The sequence below is a fragment of the Ascidiella aspersa genome, chromosome 2 (assembly GCF_963924565.1).
Source record: "Ascidiella aspersa chromosome 2, kaAscAspe10.2, whole genome shotgun sequence".
Taxonomy (NCBI): Eukaryota; Metazoa; Chordata; class Ascidiacea; order Phlebobranchia; family Ascidiidae; genus Ascidiella; species Ascidiella aspersa.
The window spans coordinates 35,719,846-35,746,716 of record NC_139448.1 but is presented as its reverse complement, the minus strand read 5'-3'; the positions used below and the strand labels follow the sequence as shown (position 1 = coordinate 35,746,716).

The following is a 26,871-nucleotide window of genomic DNA, read 5'->3' as shown; positions in this document are numbered from 1 at the left end:
ACATTCGGTTGGCGCAAAAATCTAGGCGTAAGAGTCGTCCAGCCACAGGAGGAGGAAAGCTGGGCAAAAAAAACAGAACCACAGGGCCAGATAGGACGGTTGGAAAGTATCTTCAAGCTCCTTCACAGGACTTGAGAAGCTCTAGTCCGAAAAAGCGCGGAAAAGTGCCGAGCAACAAAACTAAGGACCACGATTGTAATTCCAATTTGCCTGTTAGTTGTCTTTTATTTCTTTATAGTCTCCCTACTGAAATGCATGAACAGAAAAAAAGAGTTTTATGATAGCATCGTCCTAAAGAACCTTCTTCGCAGCGCCTTATTGGATCGAAAAGGTGTTGCTGAAAGATAGGAATTTTTTTCGCTTTACATGTTCGGCACGAGCAGATGGTGCGAAAAGATAACAAATACTATGGCACGAAAACAATAGTCTGGCACAGAGACTTCTAAATGCTTAAAGAAAGACAATGAATGTGAGAACGTGGTTAGAACAAAGCCATTTTTTCTTTGACACTATATGTGAGAAGTCATTTCGAACTGTGCGAGTTACAGGAGTTTAACGATTATCGCGATCGGTTATGAATACGAATATATGTTATCGTCGATTTAAACCCTTATCCCCCATATCAGTGGCATCGTGTGTAGCATCGTTGCAAAGGTGTGATCAAGGTCTACCCCGATTTGTTGGTTAAACGGTTGGCAAGTGACAATTTAACTTCATTTTAAGGGGATGCTACTGGAAGCAAAAATCGCGATTATAGCGCATGGTTAATTATGAATATGAATATCGGTTATCGTCGATTTAAACCCTTATCCCCCATATCAGTGGCATCGTGTGTAGTATCGTTGGAAAGGTGTGTTCAAGGTCTACCCCAATTCGTTGGTTAAACGGTTGGCAAATGTTTTTATATTTTAAAATTCGGCGAATATTAATATTCAATATAAATATTTTTTTTAATTTTTAATTTTTTCTTGGATATTCATAAAATATAGACCTGTATTAGTGTGGTTGTAAAATATTTTTTTTCTAGATGCTGAATAAATATGTTTATTTTGCCTTTGAAATTGTAGGATGAGATAGGGCGAGATTTTGTAGGTTGGCTAGCTCTTGGTTGCATTTTAACAAAGTTGACTCGTTTTTTGTGGGATTTGCATGCCAAGAAAAAGCGTATAGTGTTTTGTGCGCTTCTAACATTTACCAAAGGTATTACTATTTATACATTGTAATATTCTAAATAATTAACTGTTCTTTTTCTCATTAAACAATTTTACAAAATACGATTTTAAAGGCCCGTTTACACTACAGCTGCACTGAGCTGCGCTGGGCGTAATTTGCATTTAAATTCTATTGTGGCGAGCGTTTCACGCTTTGCTAAACTCAAGCCCCGTGCAGCAGCTGCAGCTAGCTTAAAGTTACGCTTTGCTGAACTCAAGCCCCATGCAGCTGAAAAAAAAACGCTTTGGAGCGATTTCCACGCTTTGCTAAACTCAAGCCCAGTGCAGCTATAGAAAAACATTACGTTTTGTCGCGATTTTTACGCCCAGCGCAGCACACTGCAGCTGTAGTGAAAACAATTTCACGCCCAGTGCAGCTTAGCTCCGCTCAGTGCAGCTGTAGTGTAAACGGGCCTTAACTCACTTGTTTTTTTACTTAAGTCTCTTGTATACTAAATATAACTTAACAAGCCGTTCGCCTCAAGCATTTTGTGCAGTGCCTGTAAACCCCGAAATTTATCTCGCCTATCCCTTGATACGCGTACCGCTATTTGAGAAACCCTTGGCCGTTTGAATGCAGCGTGCAGGGCCACACAGCACCAAAGCGCTAGCACAAAAACAATAAAGTAAAAATAAACGTATTTACGACCAAAATTTTGAAAAAAAAATTATACCACAATACTAATACTGGCCTATACTTTCTGAATATAAAAAAAAATATAAAAATTATGAAAAATATTAATATTCAATATTAATATTCGTCATAAATGACAAGATGAAAAAATTTCCGCACCGTTTAATTAACAAATTGTTGTAGACCTTGATCGCACCTTTCCAGTGATACCACACTCGATGCCACTAGTATGGGGCATAAGGGTTTAAATTGACGATAACCGATATTAATATTCATAACATATCGCGATAATTTTGAAACGTCTGTAGCATCCTCAATTCAAGATGGAATCGAACGAAATTTCGCCACGGCGCTTTAGACTATCCTACCTGGCCAAAGAAAGAAAAATTTTCAAAAAATTCAAAGATTGAAAAATTCCATATTTATCACTGAATATGAACAATATCGCGATTTTTGCTCCCAGCAAAACACCCCCCAAAAAAGATTAAATTTTCAATTCCGCACCGTTTAATTAACAAATTGGTGTAGACCTTGATCGCACCTTTCCAGTGATACCACACTCGATGCCACTAGTATGGGGCATAAGGGTTTAAATCGACGATAACCGATATTAATATTCATAACATATCGCGATAATTTTTAAACGTCTGTAGCATCCTCAATTCAAGATGGAATCGAACAAAATTTCGCCACGGCGCTTTAGACTATCCTACCTGGCCAAAGAAAGAAAAATTTTCAAAAAATTCAAAGATTGAAAAATTCCATATTTATCACTGAATATGAACAATATCGCGATTTTTGCTCCCAGCAAAACACCCCCCAAAAAAGATTAAATTTTCAATTCCGCACCGTTTAATTAACAAATTGTTGTAGACCTTGATCGTACCTTTCCAGTGATACCACACTCGATGCCACTAGTATGGGGCATAAGGGTTTAAATCGACGATAACCGATATTAATATTCATAACATATCGCGATAATTTTTAAACGTCTGTAGCATCCTCAATTCAAGATGGAATCGAACGAAATTTCGCCACGGCGCTTTAGACTATCCTACCTGGCCAAAGAAAGAAAAATTTTCAAAAAATTCAAAGATTGAAAAATTCCATATTTATCACTGAATATGAACAATATCGCGATTTTTGCTCCCAGCAAAACACCCCCCAAAAAAGATTAAATTTTCAATTCCGCACCGTTTAATTAACAAATTGTTGTAGACCTTGATCGCACCTTTCCAGTGATACCACACTCGATGCCACTAGTATGGGGCATAAGGGTTTAAATCGACGATAACCGATATTAATATTCATAACATATCGCGATAATTTTTTAAACTTCTACACGGCGCTTTATTCTAAAACCTTCATCCGTGAATGTAGTGTCAAAGAAACATGGCTTTGTTCGAACCACATCCTCGCATTCATTGTCTTTCGTGAAGCTTTTAGAAGTCTCTGCGTCAGACCATTGTTCTCGTGCCAACCATGTAAACCGAAAAAAGGTCCTAGAATGTTACTATCTTTAAACCCTGTTTCGCTGTCAATTTGTTTTAGTATTAAAAAACTAATGCGCAGTTATTTTATAAAACAAGATCGACATGAGCAGAAATTGTTTTGGTGAAAACACTTCAATGATAGCTGTTGCTTCAACTCTTAGTATTCTAGGTTAATGTGCGCTAGATGGCATATTCCGCAATTTTTTTGTCAAGTTAAACGTGCATTATAGTTGTAATTTAATAATTCAAACTTGCTTACTCCACTGTAGCTTACTAAAAGGTTTGTTTTAATGTGGTGTCAGGAAAAGCATCTGATAGGACTTTTAGCAAGCCCTTTCTTCATTTGTGTGGCAGCCACACCATGAAGAATATGAAAAGCCTCTGTGGCCTTCTTCCAAAGAGAAGGCAAGAGGCGATGTTTGTAATGGGTTTGTTGATGTGCGCGGGATCTCTTGAAGAGATTAACAATATTTTGTATCACATGGTGATTTTATTTACATCTAAAAATGACATCCAGGTTAAAATCAGCTGGAAATGGTTAAAATGTCAAATTGAACGCAAAGATGATATTTCTAAACCATTCGTTCTGACCGAAAGAGATACCGGGGAAAACGCACTTGAAAACACCGAATCAGACACCATTTCAACAAACCCTTTTGTTGCTTATTTTGATAAGACTCTTAGCAGAGCAAGACAGGCAGTCAAAATGCAAAAGGCGTGTGGACAAAACGAGTTTTATTGTCCTGAATTTTTTGTAAAATTTACGAACAATTGCTTGCCGAAAATTGCGCTGTGGACAGGGCTGTTGCTAGGCGATTTGGGGCGGCATGGAAACGACGAGTCGTACAAACGCGCGTCAGAATTTTTCGAACGGGTATCTAAAAGTGAAGAGCAAAATTTATCTAAAGACAACAGGACGCAAGGCGTTATGGAGAAAAGTCAGCAAGAATTAAAGCGAACGCGGTACTTCGGAAAGCGGTTTTGTAACGTCGCTGAGTTCGCAAAAGTGTACAATGATCAGAGCGTTGCATTAGTTCGCGAGTTCAAAGATAATATAAGACTGGCGCAAAAGTCCAAGCGTAAAAGAACAGTCGCCCAGCCACAGGAGGAGGAAAGCTGGGCTAAAAATCCCAGAACCACCGGGCCAGATAGGACGGTTGGAAAGTATCTTCAAGCTCCTTCAAAGGACTTGAAAAGCTCTAGTCCGAAAAAGCGCGGAAAACTAACGATCAAAAACACGAATAAGGACCACGATTGTAATTCCAATTTGCCTGTTAGTTCTTGGGGACGCCGTTGTTGTGGTGTAAAATATCAACCTAGTTATAGCATAGATCAAACTGATCATAAGGAATTAATGTCAAAAGACACTTGGCTAAGCGACAAGCATATTGATTCATTAATGAATATAATGGCAACACAATTCCCCCAAATTGGAGGGCTACAAAGCATTCATGCTTATGAAATTCCGTTTCATTTTCCTTCAGTACATTCTCCTGTCGGAAAGTTTGTTCAAATTTTAAATGTTCATTCAAACCATTGGGTAACGGCATCTAACATTTTTTCAACAAAGGGTAATGCTGTACAAATTTACGACAGTTGTTATAGCGAATATAGTTCGGACGATCTATTCAAATTGTCAAAACTTGTCTACTTTAAAAATAATAAAAACATTGAATTTGAATTTCCAAAGGTATCCAAACAAAGGGGAAGTTCTAATTGTGGTCCTTTTGCTATAGCCTTCGCAGTTGCGGTACTTTCGGACATCAAACCAGAACAGGTAATATTTAAAGAGGTAACATTGCGCAGTGAAATTCAGAAAATCATTTTGAATCGAACTGTTGCTCCCTTTTTTACGCGTAGGAGAAGATCAGGCTTACAAAGAAAACCTTTAGCTTTACAGACTAACATTTACTGTAATTGTAGATTAGCCGATAACAGAGCGCTTTTCTTAATAGAATGCAGCAGTTGTAAGGAGTGGTTCCACAGGGGATGTGTTCAAACACACGTTCCTCGAGGAGCAATTGTAAACAACGAAGAACTAAGGTTTTGCAAACAATGTTAAATACAACAAGCGATGAACAAATATTTGGTAAGATTCTATTTATAAACTTTTAATTTGTTTAAAAAATTGCCAAAAAATATGAAAAACAATTCCATTGGCTTTACAACAATTAACAATAACCCAAATTTAAAAGTATGTTAGCTTATTTCTGTTAATATTTGGAAATAAGTGTAATATATCTTTTATATTTGTGGAAACTATCTTCAAAAATACAAACCGACCGGTTGTGATTCGATTCCCTCTCGAATTGAGGATGCTACAGACGTTTAAAAATTATCGCGATATGTTATGAATATTAATATCGGTTATCGTCGATTTAAACCCTTATGCCCCATACTAGTGGCATCGAGTGTGGTATCACTGGAAAGGTGCGATCAAGGTCTACAACAATGTGTTAATTAAACGGTGCGGAATTGAAAATTTAATCTTTTTTGGGGGGTGCTTTGCTGGGAGCAAAAATCGCGATATTGTTCATATTCAGTGATAAATATGGAATTTTTTAATCTTTGAATTTTTTGAAAATTTTTCTTTCTTTGGCCAGGTAGGATAGTGTAAAGCGCCGTGGCGAAATTTTGTTCGATTCCATCTTGAATTGAGGATGCTACAGACGTTTAAAAATTATCGCGATATGTTATGAATATTAATATCGGTTATCGTCGATTTAAACCCTTATGCGCAATACTAGTGGCATCGAGTGTGGTATCACTGGAAAGGTGCGATCAAGGTCTACAACAATTTGTTAATTAAACGGTGCGGAATTGAAAATTTAATCTTTTTTGGGGGGTGTTTTGTTGGGAGCAAAAATCGCGATATTGTTCATATTCAGTGATAAATATGGATTTTTTTTAATCTTTCAATTTTTTGAAAATTTTTCTTTCTTTGGCCAGGTAGGATAGTCTAAACCGCCGTGGCGAAATTTCGTTCGATTCCATCTCGAATTGAGGATGCTACAGACGTTTAAAAATTATCGCGATATGTTATGAATATTAATATCGGTTATCGTCGATTTAAACCCTTATGCCCCATACTAGTGGCATCGAGTGTGGTATCACTGGAAAGGTGCGATCAAGGTCTACAACAATGTGTTAATTAAACGGTGCGGAATTGAAAATTTAATCTTTTTTGGGGGGTGCTTTGCTGGGAGCAAAAATCGCGATATTGTTCATATTCAGTGATAAATATGGAATTTTTTAATCTTTGAATTTTTTGAAAATTTTTCTTTCTTTGGCCAGGTAGGATAGTGTAAAGCGCCGTGGCGAAATTTTGTTCGATTCCATCTTGAATTGAGGATGCTACAGACGTTTAAAAATTATCGCGATATGTTATGAATATTAATATCGGTTATCGTCGATTTAAACCCTTATGCCCCATACTAGTAGCATCGAGTGTGGTATCACTGGAAAGGTGCGACAAGGTCTACAACAATTTGTTAATTAAACGGTGCTGAATTGAAAATTTAATCTTTATTGGGGGGTGTTTTGCTGGGAGCAAAAATCGCGATATTGTTCATATTCAGTAATAAATATGGAATTTTTTAATCTTTCAATTTTTTGAAAATTTTTCTTTCTTTGGCCAGGTAGGATAGTCTAAACCGCCGTGGCGAAATTTCGTTCAATTCCATCTTGAATTGAGGATGCTACAGACGTTTAAAAATTATCGCGATATGTTATGAATATTAATATTGGTTATCGTCGATTTAAACCCTTATGCCCCATACTAGTGGCATCGAGTGTGGTATCACTGGAAAGGTGCGATCAAGGTCTACAACAATTTGTCAATTAAACGGTGCGGAATTGAAAATTTAATCTTTTTTGGGGGGTGCTTTGCTGGGAGCAAAAATCGCGATATTGTTCATATTCAGTGATAAATGTGGAATTTTTTAATCTTTGAATTTTTTGAAAATTTTACTTTCTTTGGCCAGGTAGGATAGTCTAAAGCGCCGTGGCGAAATTTCGTTCGATTCCATCTCGAATTGAGGATGCTACAGACGTTTAAAAATTATCGCGATATGTTATGAATATTAATATCGGTTATCGTCGATTTAAACCCTTATGCCCCATACTAGTAGCATCGAGTGTGGTATCACTGGAAAGGTGCGACAAGGTCTACAACAATTTGTTAATTAAACGGTGCTGAATTGAAAATTTAATCTTTATTGGGGGGTGTTTTGCTGGGAGCAAAAATCGCGATATTGTTCATATTCAGTAATAAATATGGAATTTTTTAATCTTTCAATTTTTTGAAAATTTTTCTTTCTTTGGCCAGGTAGGATAGTCTAAACCGCCGTGGCGAAATTTCGTTCAATTCCATCTTGAATTGAGGATGCTACAGACGTTTAAAAATTATCGCGATATGTTATGAATATTAATATTGGTTATCGTCGATTTAAACCCTTATGCCCCATACTAGTGGCATCGAGTGTGGTATCACTGGAAAGGTGCGATCAAGGTCTACAACAATTTGTCAATTAAACGGTGCGGAATTGAAAATTTAATCTTTTTTGGGGGGTGCTTTGCTGGGAGCAAAAATCGCGATATTGTTCATATTCAGTGATAAATGTGGAATTTTTTAATCTTTGAATTTTTTGAAAATTTTACTTTCTTTGGTCAGGTAGGATAGTCTAAAGCGCCGTGGCGAAATTTCGTTCGATTCCATCTCGAATTGAGGATGCTACAGACGTTTCAAAATTATCGCGATATGTTATGAATATTAATATCGGTTATCGTCGATTTAAACCCTTATGCCCCATACTAGTAGCATCGAGTGTGGTATCACTGGAAAGGTGCGACAAGGTCTACAACAATTTGTTAATTAAACGGTGCTGAATTGAAAATTTAATCTTTATTGGGGGGTGTTTTGCTGGGAGCAAAAATCGCGATATTGTTCATATTCAGTAATAAATATGGAATTTTTTAATCTTTCAATTTTTTGAAAATTTTACTTTCTTTGGCCAGGTAGGATAGTCTAAACCGCCGTGGCGAAATTTCGTTCAATTCCATCTTGAATTGAGGATGCTACAGACGTTTAAAAATTATCGCGATATGTTATGAATATTAATATTGGTTATCGTCGATTTAAACCCTTATGCCCCATACTAGTGGCATCGAGTGTGGTATCACTGGAAAGGTGCGATCAAGGTCTACAACAATTTGTCAATTAAACGGTGCGGAATTGAAAATTTAATCTTTTTTGGGGGGTGCTTTGCTGGGAGCAAAAATCGCGATATTGTTCATATTCAGTGATAAATGTGGAATTTTTTAATCTTTGAATTTTTTGAAAATTTTACTTTCTTTGGTCAGGTAGGATAGTCTAAAGCGCCGTGGCGAAATTTCGTTCGATTCCATCTCGAATTGAGGATGCTACAGACGTTTCAAAATTATCGCGATATGTTATGAATATTAATATCGGTTATCGTCGATTTAAACCCTTATGCCCCATACTAGTGGCATCGAGTGTGGTATCACTGGAAAGGTGCGATCAAGGTCTACAACAATTTGTTAATTAAACGGTGCGGAAATTTTTTCATCTTGTCATTTATGACGAATATTAATATTGAATATTAATATTTTTCATAATTTTTATATTTTTTTTTATATTCAGAAAGTATAGGCCAGTCCTATTATTGTGGTATAATTCTTTTTTCAAAATTTTGGTCGTAAATACGTTTATTTTTACTTTATTGTTTTTGTGCTAGCGCTTTGGTGCTGTGTAGCTTCTGGTGGGCACTGGGCCACGCCCCTACCCCTACTCCAAACTGGACATTTCATCCCGTTTATCATCATGTGTTTCTGATATGTCTAAGCCTCTTTTTGTAAAATGGGATCTCATCGTACCCTTAGAATTGAAGTATCGGCAACTTTAACAATATCTTTTTTTTTTCGTTTTATGCGAATCAATAACATTTTTATTATTTAGCTTTTGTATTGAAAGTAACAAATCTCCAAGCTAAAACTTGAATTGTCAAACTGATGTGTGGTGTTACTAAGGTTACTTCTTTATTACGTCACGGTTTGACGAATCTTATGTCCTAACATTTTCTCGTGTCCCCTCTACTTCTAAGCTAATTTACATTAAAATGCATTAAATTTGGATTTGCGCTTTAACTCAAAGCTTCTATGATTAGCGAGTTAAAAGTTGGACTTGGTAACCACTTTGAGAACTTTTTTTAAACATTAATGTACTTTACTGGTTTAACCAAGTTTAAAATTCGAGTGATCATCATTTGCCCTAAAACAATCTGTTGTATTAACGTCTTTTGATAACATTACCACGTATTTCTGTGTTTATTTTAATAGTTTTATCTTAAAAACTTAAAACATTTGGCTGTTTTTGCTTATTCTCATTTTCTCATTTTTCAAAGCATTTATATTTTCAAATAAGTCGAGGGAAATATACAAAAATTTTTTTCCTCAGCAAACCAAATCCACACCACAATTTATACTCTTTTTTTTACAAAAAAAGTTTTTACAAAAGACGATTTTTACTCATTTTGTCGCTAAAAGTTCTTGTATACTAAATAGTTTAACAACCCGTACGCCCAAGCATTTTGCCAAAACGAGAAAGTGTACTTCAACTGATCAATAAAAAATATAACAAGTCGAGGGGGTATATGCTACATAAAATAACTAATATTTTATAACAATATCTTATTAACTATTGGTCGTACGTAGCTCGGATAAAACTAATTTGGGCACTTTTTTGTTCGTACGTAGCTCAAATAAAACTAATTTGCATAGTTTTTTGGTCGTACGTAGCTCAAATAAAACTAATTTTACATACTTTTTTGGTCGTACGTAGCTCGGATAAAATTAACTTTACTTTTTCCAAACTTTGGAGGAGTAAAAATGGGTTCTTAAGGTATTATATGTAAAAATCCTTGCAAAAAAGTAATTTTCAGAAGACGATTGGAGATCAAATATTAGTAAAAAAACTTTTAATTTGTTTTTTGCTTGCCACAAAAAAAAATAAAAAAGTCACGGAAAAATGCGCATAGCGGGCAGTCTGTTGTTACATATTTTATTGTGCACTTTGCTTCATACACAAACGTTTTCTTAGATGTTAATGTAACCAGACCCAAGCACATTTCAAACTATTTAAAAAAAAAATATTTTTCCCTCTTGTACTTGTGTTTTTTTCGTCGCGTTCTGCTAATTCCTTTATGTCATACGCGGCGCAGTTAGTTGGACCTTAAGCCCGCCTTGGAAGAGAAGACCAAAGCCTTGTTAACCCTCTAGCGCCACCATGTAAAAACGCACTCCAATTAGCTCACTTACGCCATCTAACGGCAAACATTTTGTATGTGTTATTAAAATCGGTAAACAAACGCCAATTTAACAACTAGACATAAGAATGTCCAAACGTACAAAACTGCTCTACACAAAAAATATTGGACATATATTTTTAACCTTTTCAAGTCTTTTTATCGGCAATGCGATAAAAACTCAAAAATAATAAAATAAATGCCCGGTATTCAAAAAAAAATCGCGCTCCCTTCGCTCGCCAGGTGTTCTTCCGACCTACAAAGGTTAACAAACACACAACTGGATTAACTATTCAAAGTTATCGGGCTTCCTCAAGGTTGTTTCTTTATACTATTCATTGGTAATATGGATGAATACGTATGGATTCGAATTAGCCAAACAAAGGCATTTTTTTTTTTTTTTTTATTGTTTTTCACGCATGGTAAATTGGTAAACTGCAAAATTAGTAAAAAATGGAAATCGCATAAAGTTATATGCTGTTTTTGCTGACAAGCCTATATTTCGCCGAAAAGAAAAAGCTGCGAATTTGATTCCGTATAATTTAAACATACAAAGTCTGATTAAAAACATTACCATGTTGGTGTTAAAATATATGGTTAAAGTATTTCGAGATCAGTTTATGGACTAGATCAAGAGTTCTTAAACTTGTTTGTGATGTACCATTTTTTTTTTTGCTTAAACGCTGATCTTAGTAAGCATAAACGTTTTCTCGCATAAACATGAGCAACGATTTCTTTCACAATCAACAAAAATCGTCGCAGTGGCTGGGAAAAGAACATGGCCGCGTAACCCCCAAGCTTCTCTCGCCTATCCCTTGATACGCATGCCGCTAAACGGTTTTGCACTGAATCCTATTTAGACTCAATTTTACTTTTTGTACCAAAATCAACAGATTTAAGTCTATTTGTACTGTGACGTCAATTTATGATGTCATTTTGGGTTTTTTTGACAACCGTGGTCCACGCTAGGTTAAAAACAATTTTGGGGGTCCTCGGGGGAAAAAGTTTAATCATCACTGATCTAAGACAATCTGTTGTATTAACGCCTTTGCATAATATTTTCACGTATTTCTGTGTTTATTTTATTAGTTTTATCTTAAAAACCTGCATTTAAAAAAAATGTTTACTATTTTTGTGGTATTTGCCTGCCAAGAAAAAAGCGTTAAAATGCAATTAGCTGGGCTTTTGAAGATTAAGCAAAGTGTAGTGTTTTATGCGCTTCTAACATTTGCCAAAGGTATTACTATTTATTTATTGGAATATTCTAAATAATTAACTGTTTTTACTTATCCTCCTTTTCTAATTTTTTTTTTTTGCATATATGCTTTAAAATAGTCGTGTAAAATAAACAATATTGTTTTTTTAAGTGAACAGCAAACTAAATCCGTATTATAATTTATACTATGTTTTTACAAAAGACGATTTTTGCTAATTTTGTCGCTAAAGGCTCTTGTAAACTAAATGGTTTAACAAGCCGTACGTCTCAAGCATTTTGTCAAAAAGAGTGTATTTCAACTTATCGATGAAAAATAGATGCTATATCAAACAACTAATCTTATATAACAAACTTTTTATTACCTATACCGGTATCTCTTGAATCTTTAATGCAATGACGTCATATTTATGCGGTCCGAGTTTTCCGTCACGTGGACAAGGTCAGTGACAAGATCGACAAGGTCATTGAGAGTGTGCGACGAATCTTAGCTTTTTGTAGAACTTTTTCTTCTGTCAAGCCATGCCATTGCTAGATACAAAGTCTCCATCTATTTTGTTTACTTTTTCAGCGAACATCTTTATTCTGGAGCCAAAGGACGTCAATGTTGTTGATTTGGAGGGAGCTGTGGTTGATGACGTCACATTGACATGTAAGGCAAACTTAACCAATGCTATATATCACTGGAAGAAGGATGGAGAAGTTATATCAGCTGGAGGTAACAAGTTTGCTTAATTGGTGTGTCTTAATCGATACTATCCTTATTGTGAGTTTGCGCTAAAAGTTCCCTCAAAGCATCTTGGTAACAACTAGCTCATAAGAGAAGATTTTTGTTCAAATTGTTTTTGTATATGGACCATAAAAAATTTATGATGGACAAATATGGCAGTTTGATAATTTAAAAAGTTAATGCTACTGACGAATGAAAATGATAAAATTTGGCCTTGAACAAAGAAGGTACTGAAAAAGTCCAAAACTGTTAAGGTTTTGGAGCATAATGGTATGTAGTAAGACGTAATAAGAATATCAAAGCCCATACAGAAGTGATAATAAAAATGAACAAAGAGTTATTCGAAACGTTCGAAATCCTACTTCTGTATTGGATTTGATATTCTTATTACGTGTTAAGTTTTTTTCCATGATGTTCGATGTATGACGGATAAGACTTTGATAAAGGTTCCTTTTTTTCTGGAATAATATACATAATCTGTGATCAAACCATTCTGGAGTCTTACTGGCTAACGATTACGGCACCCATATATAGTGCACAAAACGCCTTCGGGGAAATCGTAAATTCGAACTTAACCGTAGGCTGGTTGCTTGTTTAGCGCTCTAGCCTGTCTTGCTTGTAGTACCATCCTGGTAAGACTGACTGATTTCGGTAAGACCCTCCAAAGGCATTACAAGGTTTTTATATTATGTGGTGTTGATAACGCACTCTTTTAAAAATACAGACCGGTACAAGTTCAGCGAAAACGGGACTTTGACGATAAATCCACTGCGAGTATCAGATGCGGGAAATTACCGCTGCTTGGCAACTACTGACAAGGGAACAGCTTTAAGCAATTCTGCAAAACTTGAAATCACTTGTAAGTATAGAACAAAGCTTCTACCGATAGATACGGTTGTAAAATACCTGATTTTACATTTCTCGCACGTTTTGCAATTGTAAAATCAAACATTTTAATGGGCCAGAGTAGCTGTTCATACCGCTTTGGGAATATTCTACGGTAGATAGCCCTGACCATGTTATTTAGAACAGTTAATTTTAACAAGACAAAACAGACAAATGTAATTAATTTGTCCTAAAATATTATCTTTTTAACACCAAGGTATAGGTTCACACTAGACACGTTGTGCGTAAGCGTATGCAACGCTAAAGTTGATATATTTAAACTTTGGCGCTTTTGGTTAGAAGCGAGAAGTTTAACGTTAACTGGGCGACTCTAGTGGTGGGCGAAGAAAAAAAAATATAGTGAACCGTTGATAAGGAAATGATTATCGTTGTTGAAGTAATTTAAGTGTTTTTCAAACTCTTTGTATCAAACAACTGTTACCCGAAATAAACAAAATCGATGTAAATAACAAAACAAAAACATTAAAAATATCCCAATATATTTTCAGTTATAAATGATTTTGGACATCGAAGTAAAACTTCATACAGCACAGAAGCTGGTGAAGGAATTGCTATTCCATGTGAAAAAGCAAACTTCGCTCCTGGTAAGTTACATCTGCGTTACAGTATGTCTCCTGTGAAACTAAATTATAACCTGTAGCAATAATTGGGTGTTTATGTAAAACTGCTTCAATCAAATCCCCTACAAAGCAATCTGTAATATGTTTGCGGAGTGTTCACCGTTTCACTCTCTCAAAAACTTAACCATGTGTGAATCGATATGTATAATACATAGTAAGAATACCACCAAAGCCCATACAAAGATATATGCAGCATTTGAACGTTTTGAATAACTATTTATTTATTTTTAACAATGAAAGGCCCTGATCACTGAAACTTGATTTTTACTACGTCTTACGAAAATCTCTAACCATCATGCCTCAAAGATATGTTTAATGTTATTTTTGCAATATTTATGTAAGAAGACTTCCACTGGTGCCATAAGAAAACAGAAACAAATTCTTCGATTTGTACCATCATTAGGCGAATATACAGGAATACAACTTACAGTTTTATAGCCGCGTGACGTCTTTATAATAGTTTGTAAACAACACTTATCTTGCCATCACGAAAAACTGAATAAATGCGAAACTTTTATGTATTTATTTTATAGAAAACTCGGTGTACTCTTTCTGGGAATCGCTTGATCATTTCATTATCTATGGAAAACACGAAAGTGCTGATTATTATGTTTCACAAGATGGAACCCTCTACTTTGCAAACCCCACAACAGATCTAACTGATAATTATTTCTGTTTCATTCGTGACAAGTGGAATTTGCCAAATGGTCGTCGAATCGAAAAATCATCGCAAAATATCGCCCTAGAAGTATCGAATTCCAGTAAGTGCAAATGTTGTAGTTAACAGCTCTTGACCTTATTGTTGTTTATTTTTATCGTATTTTTATCAACTTAGACAAACTTATTCCTCCAACAATTCTCCTTAACCCCAAAAATGTGACGTATGCTAAAGTGGGTTCAACTGTCATGCTTGAGTGCTTCGCTGGTGGAAAGTAAGTAGGCTTTCTTGTTAAACTTGACATCAAAGAATCACCACAGTATTTACGTTTTTAGTTTTCGCAAAATTGTAAAATAATTAAATTAGTAAATTGGTCCCAACTATAAACCAAGCAATACCTAATATTATTTCAAAAATATTAAAATAAAACTAGTAGCAAATAAAAATAACTAAAAATAACTAGTAGCAAAACGTAATTTATGGGTTTCGCTTTTATTAATTCTTAAAAAACAAAACACCCAAAGATTAACTTGTTTTTTCTGTCCGATCAATTCATAAGAATTAAGTATAACGACTTTTACAAAAAAACACTTTTCAGTCCAACTCCAACCCTCAAGTGGACAAAAATCAACGGATCCCTTCCCTCTAATCACGTGATCACTGATGCAGGACAACTTGAACTCCCTGACATCACACATGACGTCACTGGTACCTACCAATGCACGGCCAGTAATAAAAAGGGGAATGTTACAACACAAGGGGAAATAATCGTTTCAGGTATTGCTATCATCTGTTTGAACATGAATTTAAATTTACAACAATAATAAATGCCATAAACGCGCAAACAACCTATATTTAGGTTTGGAAAATGGTTTCGTTTTAAAAGTGATTTGTTTATTACTGGTATTAAATATATACGGGCATTAACCACTGGGTTAAATATTGTCATGCAGGTAGGCCAAACATATAAACAAAAATCAACATTTATCACCGCGTAACATCAACCTAACAAGGATGCAAAAACTTTCACTGTAGGCCTCATCTGTTATAGATGCAAAACCCACTCAGTCCTTATAATTTCTTAGAATATTTGACTCCCGCATAAATTGTTCTGTCCAAAGTATTTAGTTAAAAATTTAAGGCTATTTTAAAAAACTTGTAGAAACCCTGTTTCTTAACCGAAGAATATTTTCTCAAAACGTCGATTTTCACGAAACTGCAACATTCCGCTGCGAAGCATCAGGTATTCCTCCGCCAACTTATAGGTGGCTTAAAAATGGCGAGCCAATAAACATGACGTCACGTGTGAATGTTGACGTGGGAACGAAAGGCGGAAGTGTGATGACGATTGCGGAAGTTGGTGACGATGACGTGGCGATATGGCAATGTGTGGCTGAAAATCCACTTGGAAGTTTGATTTCAAATGCCGTGCTCAGAATAAAAGGTAAATGAGTTTTGAAATTTTTATCCATTTATTTTAAATGTGTGATGCAGTCATATATTGTTTTCGCTTTCATTCATAGAACTTTCACCTCGCTTTGCGACCGGTTTTGATCAAATAGAATCCCTGAAAAACAAGTAAGTTAAGACTTAGGCACTCAACAATCTAGTTTCAATATATGATTCGCAAATTAAAGGCAACAGAAGACTGTTGTTTAATAGGCCAGTATATTAACTTACAGTTGCTTATCTGGACAAAACAGCTAGCCTTTGTTGGGGCTGGTGTAGCGTGGAGACTCCGTGGGGAGGTGTAAGAGGGCTGTTGGCTCTGTAGACGAGAGCCGACGGCTGCCTAAGGCACTTACAAGTTCTTAATCCGATTCCAAAGGAGCAGGCCGCTAGAATACCTGTCCTTAACATCTTGTACTGTAGGCAAAGTCAATCCACTCAGTAGATAATTGCTCTTTGAGTATATTCACAAATCTCAGAAACACAGCGATAAACAGAGCGGTGATTCAAGCCGCTAATCAGTAAGACGTATAAAGTAGAATGAATGCGAAACGATCAAAGCGCACGATTCGGCGTTAGGTCACGCGTCAGTGGACAACGGTCACGTGTATAGTGACGTAAAAGTTGGCTAACTGCTACATGCTTAACGTTTTAAACTGATTTTGTTTCGGAATTCTAGGACATCTATATTGAAATGTACAGTTGGAGGATACCCAAGACCACGTATCTATTGGATGAAGGATGGCGTTAATATTACAAAGAACGTTAAGTAAGTAGGAGTTTTGTATATTCAACTTTTTGATAAATCTATATATAATTATTTTAATTGCTGGTATTTTTCCATTGTTATACCCAACATTAGTTATTTCTGCATTCATCGTTGTACCGGGCTTGGTGAATATGCAGTTTTGTGTTCGACATGTTGTTTATGTATGCCTCCATATGTAAATAAGCTTAATTACTTAAAAATTAAATAAATGGCCTACTCTTATGGTATTTAGCTGATGTTTGTTTTCCTTTTGTATTTAACCTTTTTTTATTTTTAAATAACAGAATCTTAAACAAAGGATCACTAACAGAGGGAGTATTGCTTATTCAAAATGCTTCTAAATCCGATGAGGGGACGTATAGTTGTACGGCAACTAACAATAAAGGAACAATTACTGAATCTAAACAACTTGTGGTTTATGGTAAAATAACGTTTTCTATATAAAATCCGATGGTCACATTTCTTGTCAAGCTATAGTACATAATTTACGTCTTTTTTAGTTTATATGTTCTAACATTCGTCTGTCGTGATTAAAATTACATTTTGTTTATGATTTCAATTTTATTTAGAACCCACTGTTGCTGTAGCAGTTAAAGACACAGTTGAAGTATTACGAGGAAAAAATCAAATTTTACAATGCAACGAAACGCACGATGAACGACTTGAGACAAAATGGAGTTGGAATCATGTTGTTGGCGAAAATGAAACTGATGTTATAAATTATATAAATGGTACTCTACAGGTAAAAAATACATTTCCCATAATGTTGACTACTGAAGTCTTTATCAATTAGAAATTGATGATTAAAATAACTTATAGTTTCTTATCCAAGAACAATACAAATAATTAAAGGTCAACACTGCTCATAATGAACAAGGCATAAATATAGAAGTTAAAATTACATACCAACAGAAGTAGCTACTAACACAAGCAAAATTAGCTCTGAAATTGAGGTCATACGAGACACGTTTCTGTTTGAGACTAAGGGGGCCACTAGAAGCATTCTTTAATTAAATTTAATAAAATACTTAAGTGGGTGAACTTAAATATATTTTTTTCGAAGCGTAATAGAAAAAAGATTACGAAAATGTGTTTTTTTTATTTACAGTTAAAACAAGTAGGAGATGGCCAAGCTGGTTCTTACAAATGTTGTATTTCCTCAAAATTCGATCGGAACTGTGCTACCATACGTCTATCTATAGCTGGTAAACACACACGTTGTTTAATTATATGTCGCTTCATATTGCATTTTCTTGGGGCGTTGTCGTATATGTGCGTTATCTTCTTTCAATATTTAACATAAGCTGATAAGGCATCTAAAAAAATCGTATTAATGTTATAGACGAAGAAATATATTATTAAGTTCTGTTTAACTTAAAACAATTTTTTCTTACATGTTTTTAAACATTAAGGTGTTTTTGGTGTATTGCTTTATGATTCAAACTGCGTTAATTAAGCAGACAATCAAGAATTTGATTGTTTTGTGATTTGTTACCACGAGAAAATCCTACATTTGGGTTTCGTTAAACTCGCATGTAATATATTGTAGACCTCCCTACATTCCCGGTCCATGTTGACGTCATCAATTCGAGCACTACGTCACAACATCTGACGTGGGACGACCAATCATCAGACGTCATTCAATATAAAGTAGAAGGTCGCTTAGAACAAGAGGATAATTGGTTTACTTTCGATTGTGACGTCAACAAACCTTGTTTTGCTTCAAACTTGCTTCCATACAACGAATACGTTTACCGAGCATATTCCATCAATAAATATGGAATCAGCAATGCGAGTGAAATAAGCAAACCACAAAGAACAACGGGTGGAGGTAAGTTGTAAGGTCGGTTATATCCGCTTTAATAGCGTGACATCTGGCTAACCTAAGCAAGATTGGGACAAATTATCCGATTGAAGTTATAACTTGGTTTCTTGGACTGGGACTTGACCTGATTTATTCCAAAAGACTTGACTTAGACTTAAGTTATTTTACGAATGACTTGACTGGGACTTAAGACATTGTAAAATGACTTGTTTACAACACTGCACAATTGTATCTGATAAGAAGGTACTTTTGTCTCGCGATTTCTGAAGGTCAAATAAACTCAATTACAACAGTGTAAAAAGCGGTTGTTTTTCTACTAAAACCAATTAAATTCTGCTACCTTTTATAAAACATGCAGTTATCATATAGAAGGTAAACCACTTCAATTTATAATATATTTTGCGCTACTAAAGGCTGCTCAAGAAATTACTCAAATATTAACAGGAAAAAATACCGAGGAGCGAAATATTGTGCGAAAGAAATACAAAAAAATCGTTAATACAAGGTAAAACTTTTATCCCATTAGACGGCAAACTTAGTTCCGGACAAAGAACAATTGGGGGAGGTAGGTTGTAAGCTAACTTATCAGTTATATCCTCAGCAATAAGATGACATTTTGCTAACCTAAACAGGATTGGGGCAAATTATTCCATTGTTCTCTTTGTTTCCTTCGACTTTATGACTTCGTTCTCTCTGCTATTCTGCATTTTTAATTACCAAAATTTTAATTTCAACATTTACTGGAGCCATAACAAAATAAATAAGTAAAAAAGAGCAACAAAATACGTAAGAAAAGTGCAAAACTACATATTTTTTAAGTTTATTTTAATAAAAGTTTTGTTTCGATTTCGCAAAAAAACATACTAAACATAGTCACATTTCCACGCACTTTTCGTATAATTGGTGCAATATTCCCAATAGTTACGTCATATGCTTGTGACTATATCTGAAACAAAAGTTACTTGTCCGCCCCTCAGTTAACTTATTTAAAACAAATACGTAGCACTACATACTAATACTAGAATTATTTGTTCGGTTAATTTATGTTGCATAAAAATAAATATGAATTGCCTACATATTTATAACGATCTGGATTCTAAGTGTTGTACAACCATTTTAAATTGTTGTTGTAGCTCCTTCTTTGGCGCCATCTGGTGTCAATGCAACATTGAAAGATGGAAATATATTGGTGACTTGGAATGTAAGTATTTTAAAGGTTACATAACTGTCAATACTTAACATTAAAAATCATTTTTTTACCTTGGGCTGTGTTTTTCTATCTTAAATATCTAAAAGTTACAAAAAGTAAACAAGCATTCGATATTCACAAAAGTCACCAAAGATTATCACTGAATTATATTGCGATTTATCCATTTCTGAAAATTTTGTAGTGAAATGATTCATCGGTTTAGCTCATACAAGTACCTTCCAAGGCTGTAACAAAATAAAAAACACGGGGAAAAAAAAAAGATTATCACTGAATTCATTGTGACTTTAATTGTTTTTTTTATAATTTTCAGACCTACCCGGCCAAATACTTTGGATCAGCCAAAGTGTTTTATATTGTCCAGTATCGGTTTTGGTACAATGAAAATTCCGATGACGGAAAAGTTATTTCTAAGTGGATTGAAAACAACGAGACCAATTCGTCTGCAACATCAACCTTAATTAATGTAAAAACTTGATTATTATATCAAAACAAATATAAATGAAGGAAATTTCTGATTAGACACATATGTGACATTCTAAAGTGCCCTAAAAAGAATAAAAATTTAAAACACTGACATACCCAACAATGCTTAGTTATTGGGTTGCTTACACATATCAACGCGTTGTTTCACGTTGCCCATTCTTGGCGCCATTTTTTATCTCTTGTTTTTCCTGCCTTTTGAATAAATATATTTTTAATGTTAGTTAGATTTATATTGTAACACCAATTTTTCAGTAACAATTCAACAATTTTGACCTCTAACTAGATTGGGTTTAAGGATATCTGCTTTTCCAGAAGAATCGTGCAATTTATATTAAAAATTAAAAAAAGCATAGTTATTATAGATCTACCAAACTTTGGTCACTTGTTTGGGAGTATTATTCTTTGTTCTTAACTTCACGAGTTTTCCAACTAAACGTATTTTACAGATATCGAAAAGCAAAAAGACAACTTTGTACGAAGTTAAAGTTGCAGTTGGCAACGAGTTTGGTCAAAGTTCCTTCAGCGAATTATTTGAAATCACAATTATAGCAATACAAGGTTTGTAGGTAGAGGTGCTGTGATGTAATAACGACAAAGGGAGATTTTCTCAGTCGCAGAATTTCGTCTGATAGCAGTTCAAGAAATTAAAAACGGAAAAGCAAAAATTCAAGTATTGATCTATGCAAAAAACTTACGCAAACATCCGTTACAATGGCATTTGCATGAAAATTTAGTTTGTAGCTCACAACTTATGTTTATACTACTTGACGAACTCAATAAAGCCATTTTAAAAACTGATAAAGATAAACTCTGATAATTTTTAACTAACGATTGAAACTATTAAGGACATGGGTTTTACTAAGACCAACACTCGTAACTTGCCTGTCCCCATAGACCAGTGGTTCGCAACCTTTTTCAAAGCGACCTAAATGTTGAGAAAATATTATAAAGGTCAAATCTTTGCGACCTGGGCCTCTTCTGATATATTAAAAGTCACGAAGTGAAATATTTTATAAAACCACGAAAACGCAATGGTTTACTTTATGACGCAACAAATGCGATTAGGGTGGAACTAAACTGCGGATTAATAGAAATGATGTTGGAAAAAACTTGTTGTTTTTTTACTTTGGGTACAAAAAGCCTGTTAAAGCTAATTATACTAATGTATGGTGAAGCAGTGATTCTTAACCTTCTCGCTTTTTGAAATTGTCTTGTGCTTAGTTCGCCCTAAAAAACTTAAAAACATACAAAAAGCAAATCGATATTATCGATTTCACATCAGTGAGACTACATGGAAATACTATAGTTGAAACTAATTGCATTTTTTGTTCCAATTGGCAAAACTTTAATTTAAAAAATATGCCACATTGAGCACATAAAAGTTGTGTATTGTTCGGTATATTGGCATTTATTAAACTGATTTTGACAAACATGTTGTGAGGAACATTGACTCCAAAAAGTCCTAAAAAAAGATCTTTTACTCTAATTTTAAAAGTAGAATTTTTCTTTTACATGTACTTCATACTAATTAAAAGTTTTAAAATGCGTATTGGGCATTGGAAAATATATATCTGCACTCTATTACAACGATTTTGTTTTTTAACAGATGAGAACAGAACTCTACGGTTTATATTGCTCGCCGCCAGCATTTCAGCATTAATTGTTTCATTGGTGCTGCTGGTGTTTCGGTGTGTCCGAAAACATAAGTTGAAACGTAGCAAAAGTAAGTTTAATGTCACTCATTGCTGTACGTGGACTACGAATATGAGAAGTCTTAATGAATCTGGATGTAGCTTTTATTGATAATACCAATTCACTTATATTTAGCCGGAACGACGACGTTAACTTTTTAGTATAGGTACAATGATTTTATTGATAATTGTGTTAATTAACTAGGTTAAAATATATTGTTTACAAACGTGAATAAACTATATTCTGCAATACTGTAGCCTACAATGAATACGAGAAGTCTTATTTAACCTGGATGTGGATTTTTATTAATAATGTCCATTTACTTATATTTAGTTAAAACAGCGGCGGTGATTTTTTAGTATAGATACATGCATTTATTTATAAGTTTAATTAACCTGAATAAATGAATTAACCTGATTAAATTTAACTGTGTGATAACTTGAGTAAACCACACTATTCTACAAGATTATCTAAACCCTTTGTTACATTTACTGTAAAAATATTTTATAGGGTTTGATGTGTTGCCGAGTGAATTTTGAATGTAAAATAAAGTCATCCAATTGGAAAATAAGGCCTAAAATTAGACATGTGTCCCCGAATTCTTAAGAAACGCGTCATATTTGGCGTTTCTTGCTGCTTTCTTTAATACACCTGATTATCTGGTCATGACGTTGGTGGTTACTAAAAATGTTTACAGAAAGAGGATTGTCTCCTGAAGATGGAACAGAATTTGAACTGGATGATATAATTTTGTCGACCAAAGTTGTCTCCAGTAATAAAACCTCGCAACAGGCCACAAACGTGACAGGTACATCATGTGTACAGATAAATTAGGTCATAAAACTCGACAGCTAATATCACTTGAATAACATATTCATTGCAATTCTGAGAACATTATTTGTTAGGTGACTAATACAAATTTTTACCCAAAAAATGCTCAATATGCTTACAGTTAAGTTTAATTGTTAATTCACCTGCTTTACTGAAATATTGTATACAATTGTGTTTTATTAAAATGAAACTTATTTCGTCAAGTATTCTATTTTTCCATTATCTTAAATAAAATTAATAGCTTATTTTTAAAAACACCACTTATTTATTGAGCACAGAAGAAAAAAATTTAGAAGATGAGAAGGATAAACTACTTGACGAGAAGGATACACAAGCAAATTTGCAACCAACCGGAGCCACCTCCTTTCCAGATGGGACAAACTCCTTAACTAAAGATCAACATGATTTGCCTAAGTGAAAAATGGGTGAAAGTTCTCTCCATTGGATCTAAATTCAAGTTCGCCAACGGGCGATCGTTGTACACCTTCACCGTGCGACACATCGGAGGTCAGTTTGGATGCGAGTAACACAAAAGTATCTCATGAGTGATGATGTATGGTGGTTTGTTGTAAACACAATATCAGCCGATAACTTTAAAATCCGATAACCTTTAAAAATCTAGCGTTGAGGATAATAGGTTGGGTTGTGAACCCTCTTTGTCTGGATAATCTAAATAATGCGGGGAAGACGAAGGTAGCCTTTCCGTGGCCTTTTCTATAAGTAAACTAACTTTTTCAATACATTGATTGATAAAGTTTGGGACAGAGTTTACAGAATCGTCACGCTTGATTGACTCTGGTGATTTTGGGAAGAGTTTCCCCACCTAGTGGCAAAAAGGTCGTACGGAGCAAATGCGACCCTAATATCGCTGTAACCGAGTTTTGCTCTTCCAGCAGAATATATAATAGATCGACGTTTCGACGTGCTATACAGAACGTCTTCATCAGGATACTGACGTATGGGGAAAAACAGGATTCCTTATAAAGCGACAAATAACAATTCGTGCGATTAAAAACTCGCACCAACGCTCATTGGTGTAAGAGCGCGCGATAGCTTATCGGCATTAGAACGTCAGTTTTTTACGTTCATGGTGCTGGCGCGTGAATGGATGTTCCACGACTCAAGTAAACCTCGCTTGTAATTTTGAATATCGCTGTGTTACAAGCTGTTATGTCCATTCAATAACGAAACATTGTTTTTAAAACCAACGTGTTATCCAATTTACTGCTTAAACAATGCCTAATAAGCATGTATGTCAATTTGCTGCGTGGACAGTATATGCCAGGGTGGTCCAAACTCGGCACGCGGCCCGCAAAATAATTTTAGTTTAGTAAACTTTTTACAGTTTCATTCATTCAGTTGCCGAACGAGCGCCATGTATTCTAGTGATACGATTCGTTACAAAGTGTTGCATAATGATACGGAGTAAGGGTGACCCTAATATCGCTGTGTTGCAAGCTGTTGGGTCAATTTCATAAAAAAAAAAAACATTGTTTTTAAAAACACTGTGTTATCAATTATGTTGCTTAAGCATGTTTATTTATATTTGGTGCGAAGAAAATAGATGGTACAAATTTATTATTAGTGTTACTCGATTTACTTGCTTTTGTTGCGCTCAATGTTAACCGCTGTAATGTTTGCAAAAGTTTGTGTTAAAAAAAAACCTGTTTCTTGCATAGTGAAGCCTATAGGTTTGCTTTTATCTACCTCGCCTAACTCCTTACCTTATATTGCTGTAACCAACGATAGCTCGTTATTTCCAATCTACCTATTCCTTTTTCATTTTCTTCACCTTCGTGTTGTTTACCCTTTTTCTGTTGCTTTTATTTACTTACTTATTCCAAAGATACTGAGTGCGTGATGTTGTGTACATTCGTTGTTCCCATGTCGCGCGAAGCGTATGATTGTGTTCCAAGCTGTCTATATTAATAACATTCAGCTGTACAGACAAAAATTAATTGCTGTACAAAAAAAAAAAAAAAATTACAAACAAGAATGAGTGGCTTTATACGAATAGACCAATAGAAACAAACCAAACTTGTCTACGGTGGGTAAAGGATTATAATCTTGTATCAAGCAACACTAAGCCTGTTTATATGCACCTTTCGCGGGCAGATTAGATTAAGGTTCAATCCGGATTGAAAAGTAATCCGTTCCAGCGTCGTAATTACATGGCGCGAAGTTCAAGCCAGCTTGAAGGTACAAGCTGCACTGATAAGCATTATTACGTAATATTCCAGTAAACCTCTGACGTACAACCGATTTTTTGGCTTAGGCTACTCCTTGCATAAGCAATCTATTGCTGCTTGTTCGTTTTTATAAACCTAAAATTGAAAAAAAACAAGAGTTACTTGAGTTTGGTTTGCCGATGGAGTTTGGTTTGCCGAAGTATGTTTTGACTGTATAGTGCTTTAGTTTACCTGGCACACAGAATATAAGTGCAGGAAAGTTAAGCTTATGTGTGCTGGTCAACGCTATATACAAGGCAGAGTGGACAAAAGAAGGTGATAAGATGTACCAAACATGACTAATGAAAACTGTATTTGGCGCTGGCCTAAAATCCTACCACAGCGTTGAGACAATTATTTAAGCAATGTACAATATTTGGGTTAGGGTGGGCCAAGTATTACTATTTAAACCTATCCAAACCCGCATCCTCTGTGGATTCTAGACCAGCCCCTCTGTCACAAATTAGTATCTGACGAGTGTATATAATATTCGTTCCTTATGTGCTAAACTTGTTGTTTTGTTCACTACTAGCCGTTCGTGTTACGTCATAATGCCCCAAAAGTGGCGTAATGTTTACTGCGTTGAAGCAGGTCATTCTACATTAAACGATTTCGGCCGTCCGCGAAACGAACAGATTAAGCGGCGAACGGATTGAAAACCACTCCTTTGGACGGATTAAGAAACGAGAGAACTTAATTCATTCCAGGACCAAAACGAGAGAGAATGAATTAACGAAACAGATTCGAAAAAAAAATTGTAAAGGGTACCATTTATTAACGTTTCTCTCTTTTCCTTTATTTAGGCCAGCATTTTGTTTATGACGTAACATTAGATATAGAATCCGAAGAGTTAGTTAACGAAAGGTAGATATTGATAAATATTGTGCGTGTTCTTTTGTCATTACCGTTATTAATATTGTGTTAACTATTACCGTGTTGTTATTGTACAGTTCTTTTAATATTGCTGAACTTGCAATATTTACCGGTTTTGTATTGAAATAATGAGGCTCTCTGGTACTTGTATTTTCTGCAAATGGCTCTTTCATTGAATGCATTTGCAAAAGGGGCAAAGTAAAAAGGGATTTTTGCAATCAACTCTTACGCAAGTAAAAGGGATTTTGCAATCAACTCTGTAGTTCGAAGTAGAAGTCTAAAACTGAAATGGCAAATCTATGCTTTCTGTAAAATTATTTGCGGGCCAGATGTAACGACGAAACGGAACTGTTTTGGCACCGGGGCTGTAGTTTTCCAATGCTGGTACATAAATAACATATATTCGCAAACTGTTTTATTTGAAATTATATGCACTTCAGTTCTAGTATCCCTAACATTTTAAAGCTACGAACTTTTGTATACCAATAAATATTTTATAAAACCTCGATTTAAACTTAATGGTTAAATGGTTAAATCGTTATTCAGGTAAGTAATATAGAGTTGGCCGACCTCGATCTACTTGACCATTTTGGCTTTGTAATTCATAGTCAATCTACATTGCAGATCCGTGCATAGCATACCTAAAATAGATTTAGTATTTTGGTTTGTAATTTCGGAGTTTTGCAGTGTTTCTTTAACCTATTTAACATCATAGAGCACCTGT

General features: G+C 34.9%; 1 protein-coding gene across 1 annotated transcript; it reads left to right on the top strand.

Annotated features, from left to right (window-relative positions):
- Positions 1-4,266: 4,266 nt before the first annotated feature.
- On the top strand, positions 4,267-17,009 carry LOC146165524 (contactin-5-like). The gene is made up of 10 exons (XM_083382736.1): positions 4,267-4,594; positions 12,445-12,591; positions 13,328-13,462; positions 13,998-14,093; positions 14,663-14,890; positions 14,965-15,061; positions 15,386-15,564; positions 15,950-16,231; positions 16,311-16,365; positions 16,916-17,009. The coding sequence occupies exons 1-10, from the start codon at positions 4,267-4,269 to the stop codon at positions 17,007-17,009; spliced, it is 1,641 nt and encodes a 546-aa protein (XP_083238862.1).
- The last annotated feature ends 9,862 nt before the right edge of the window (positions 17,010-26,871 follow it).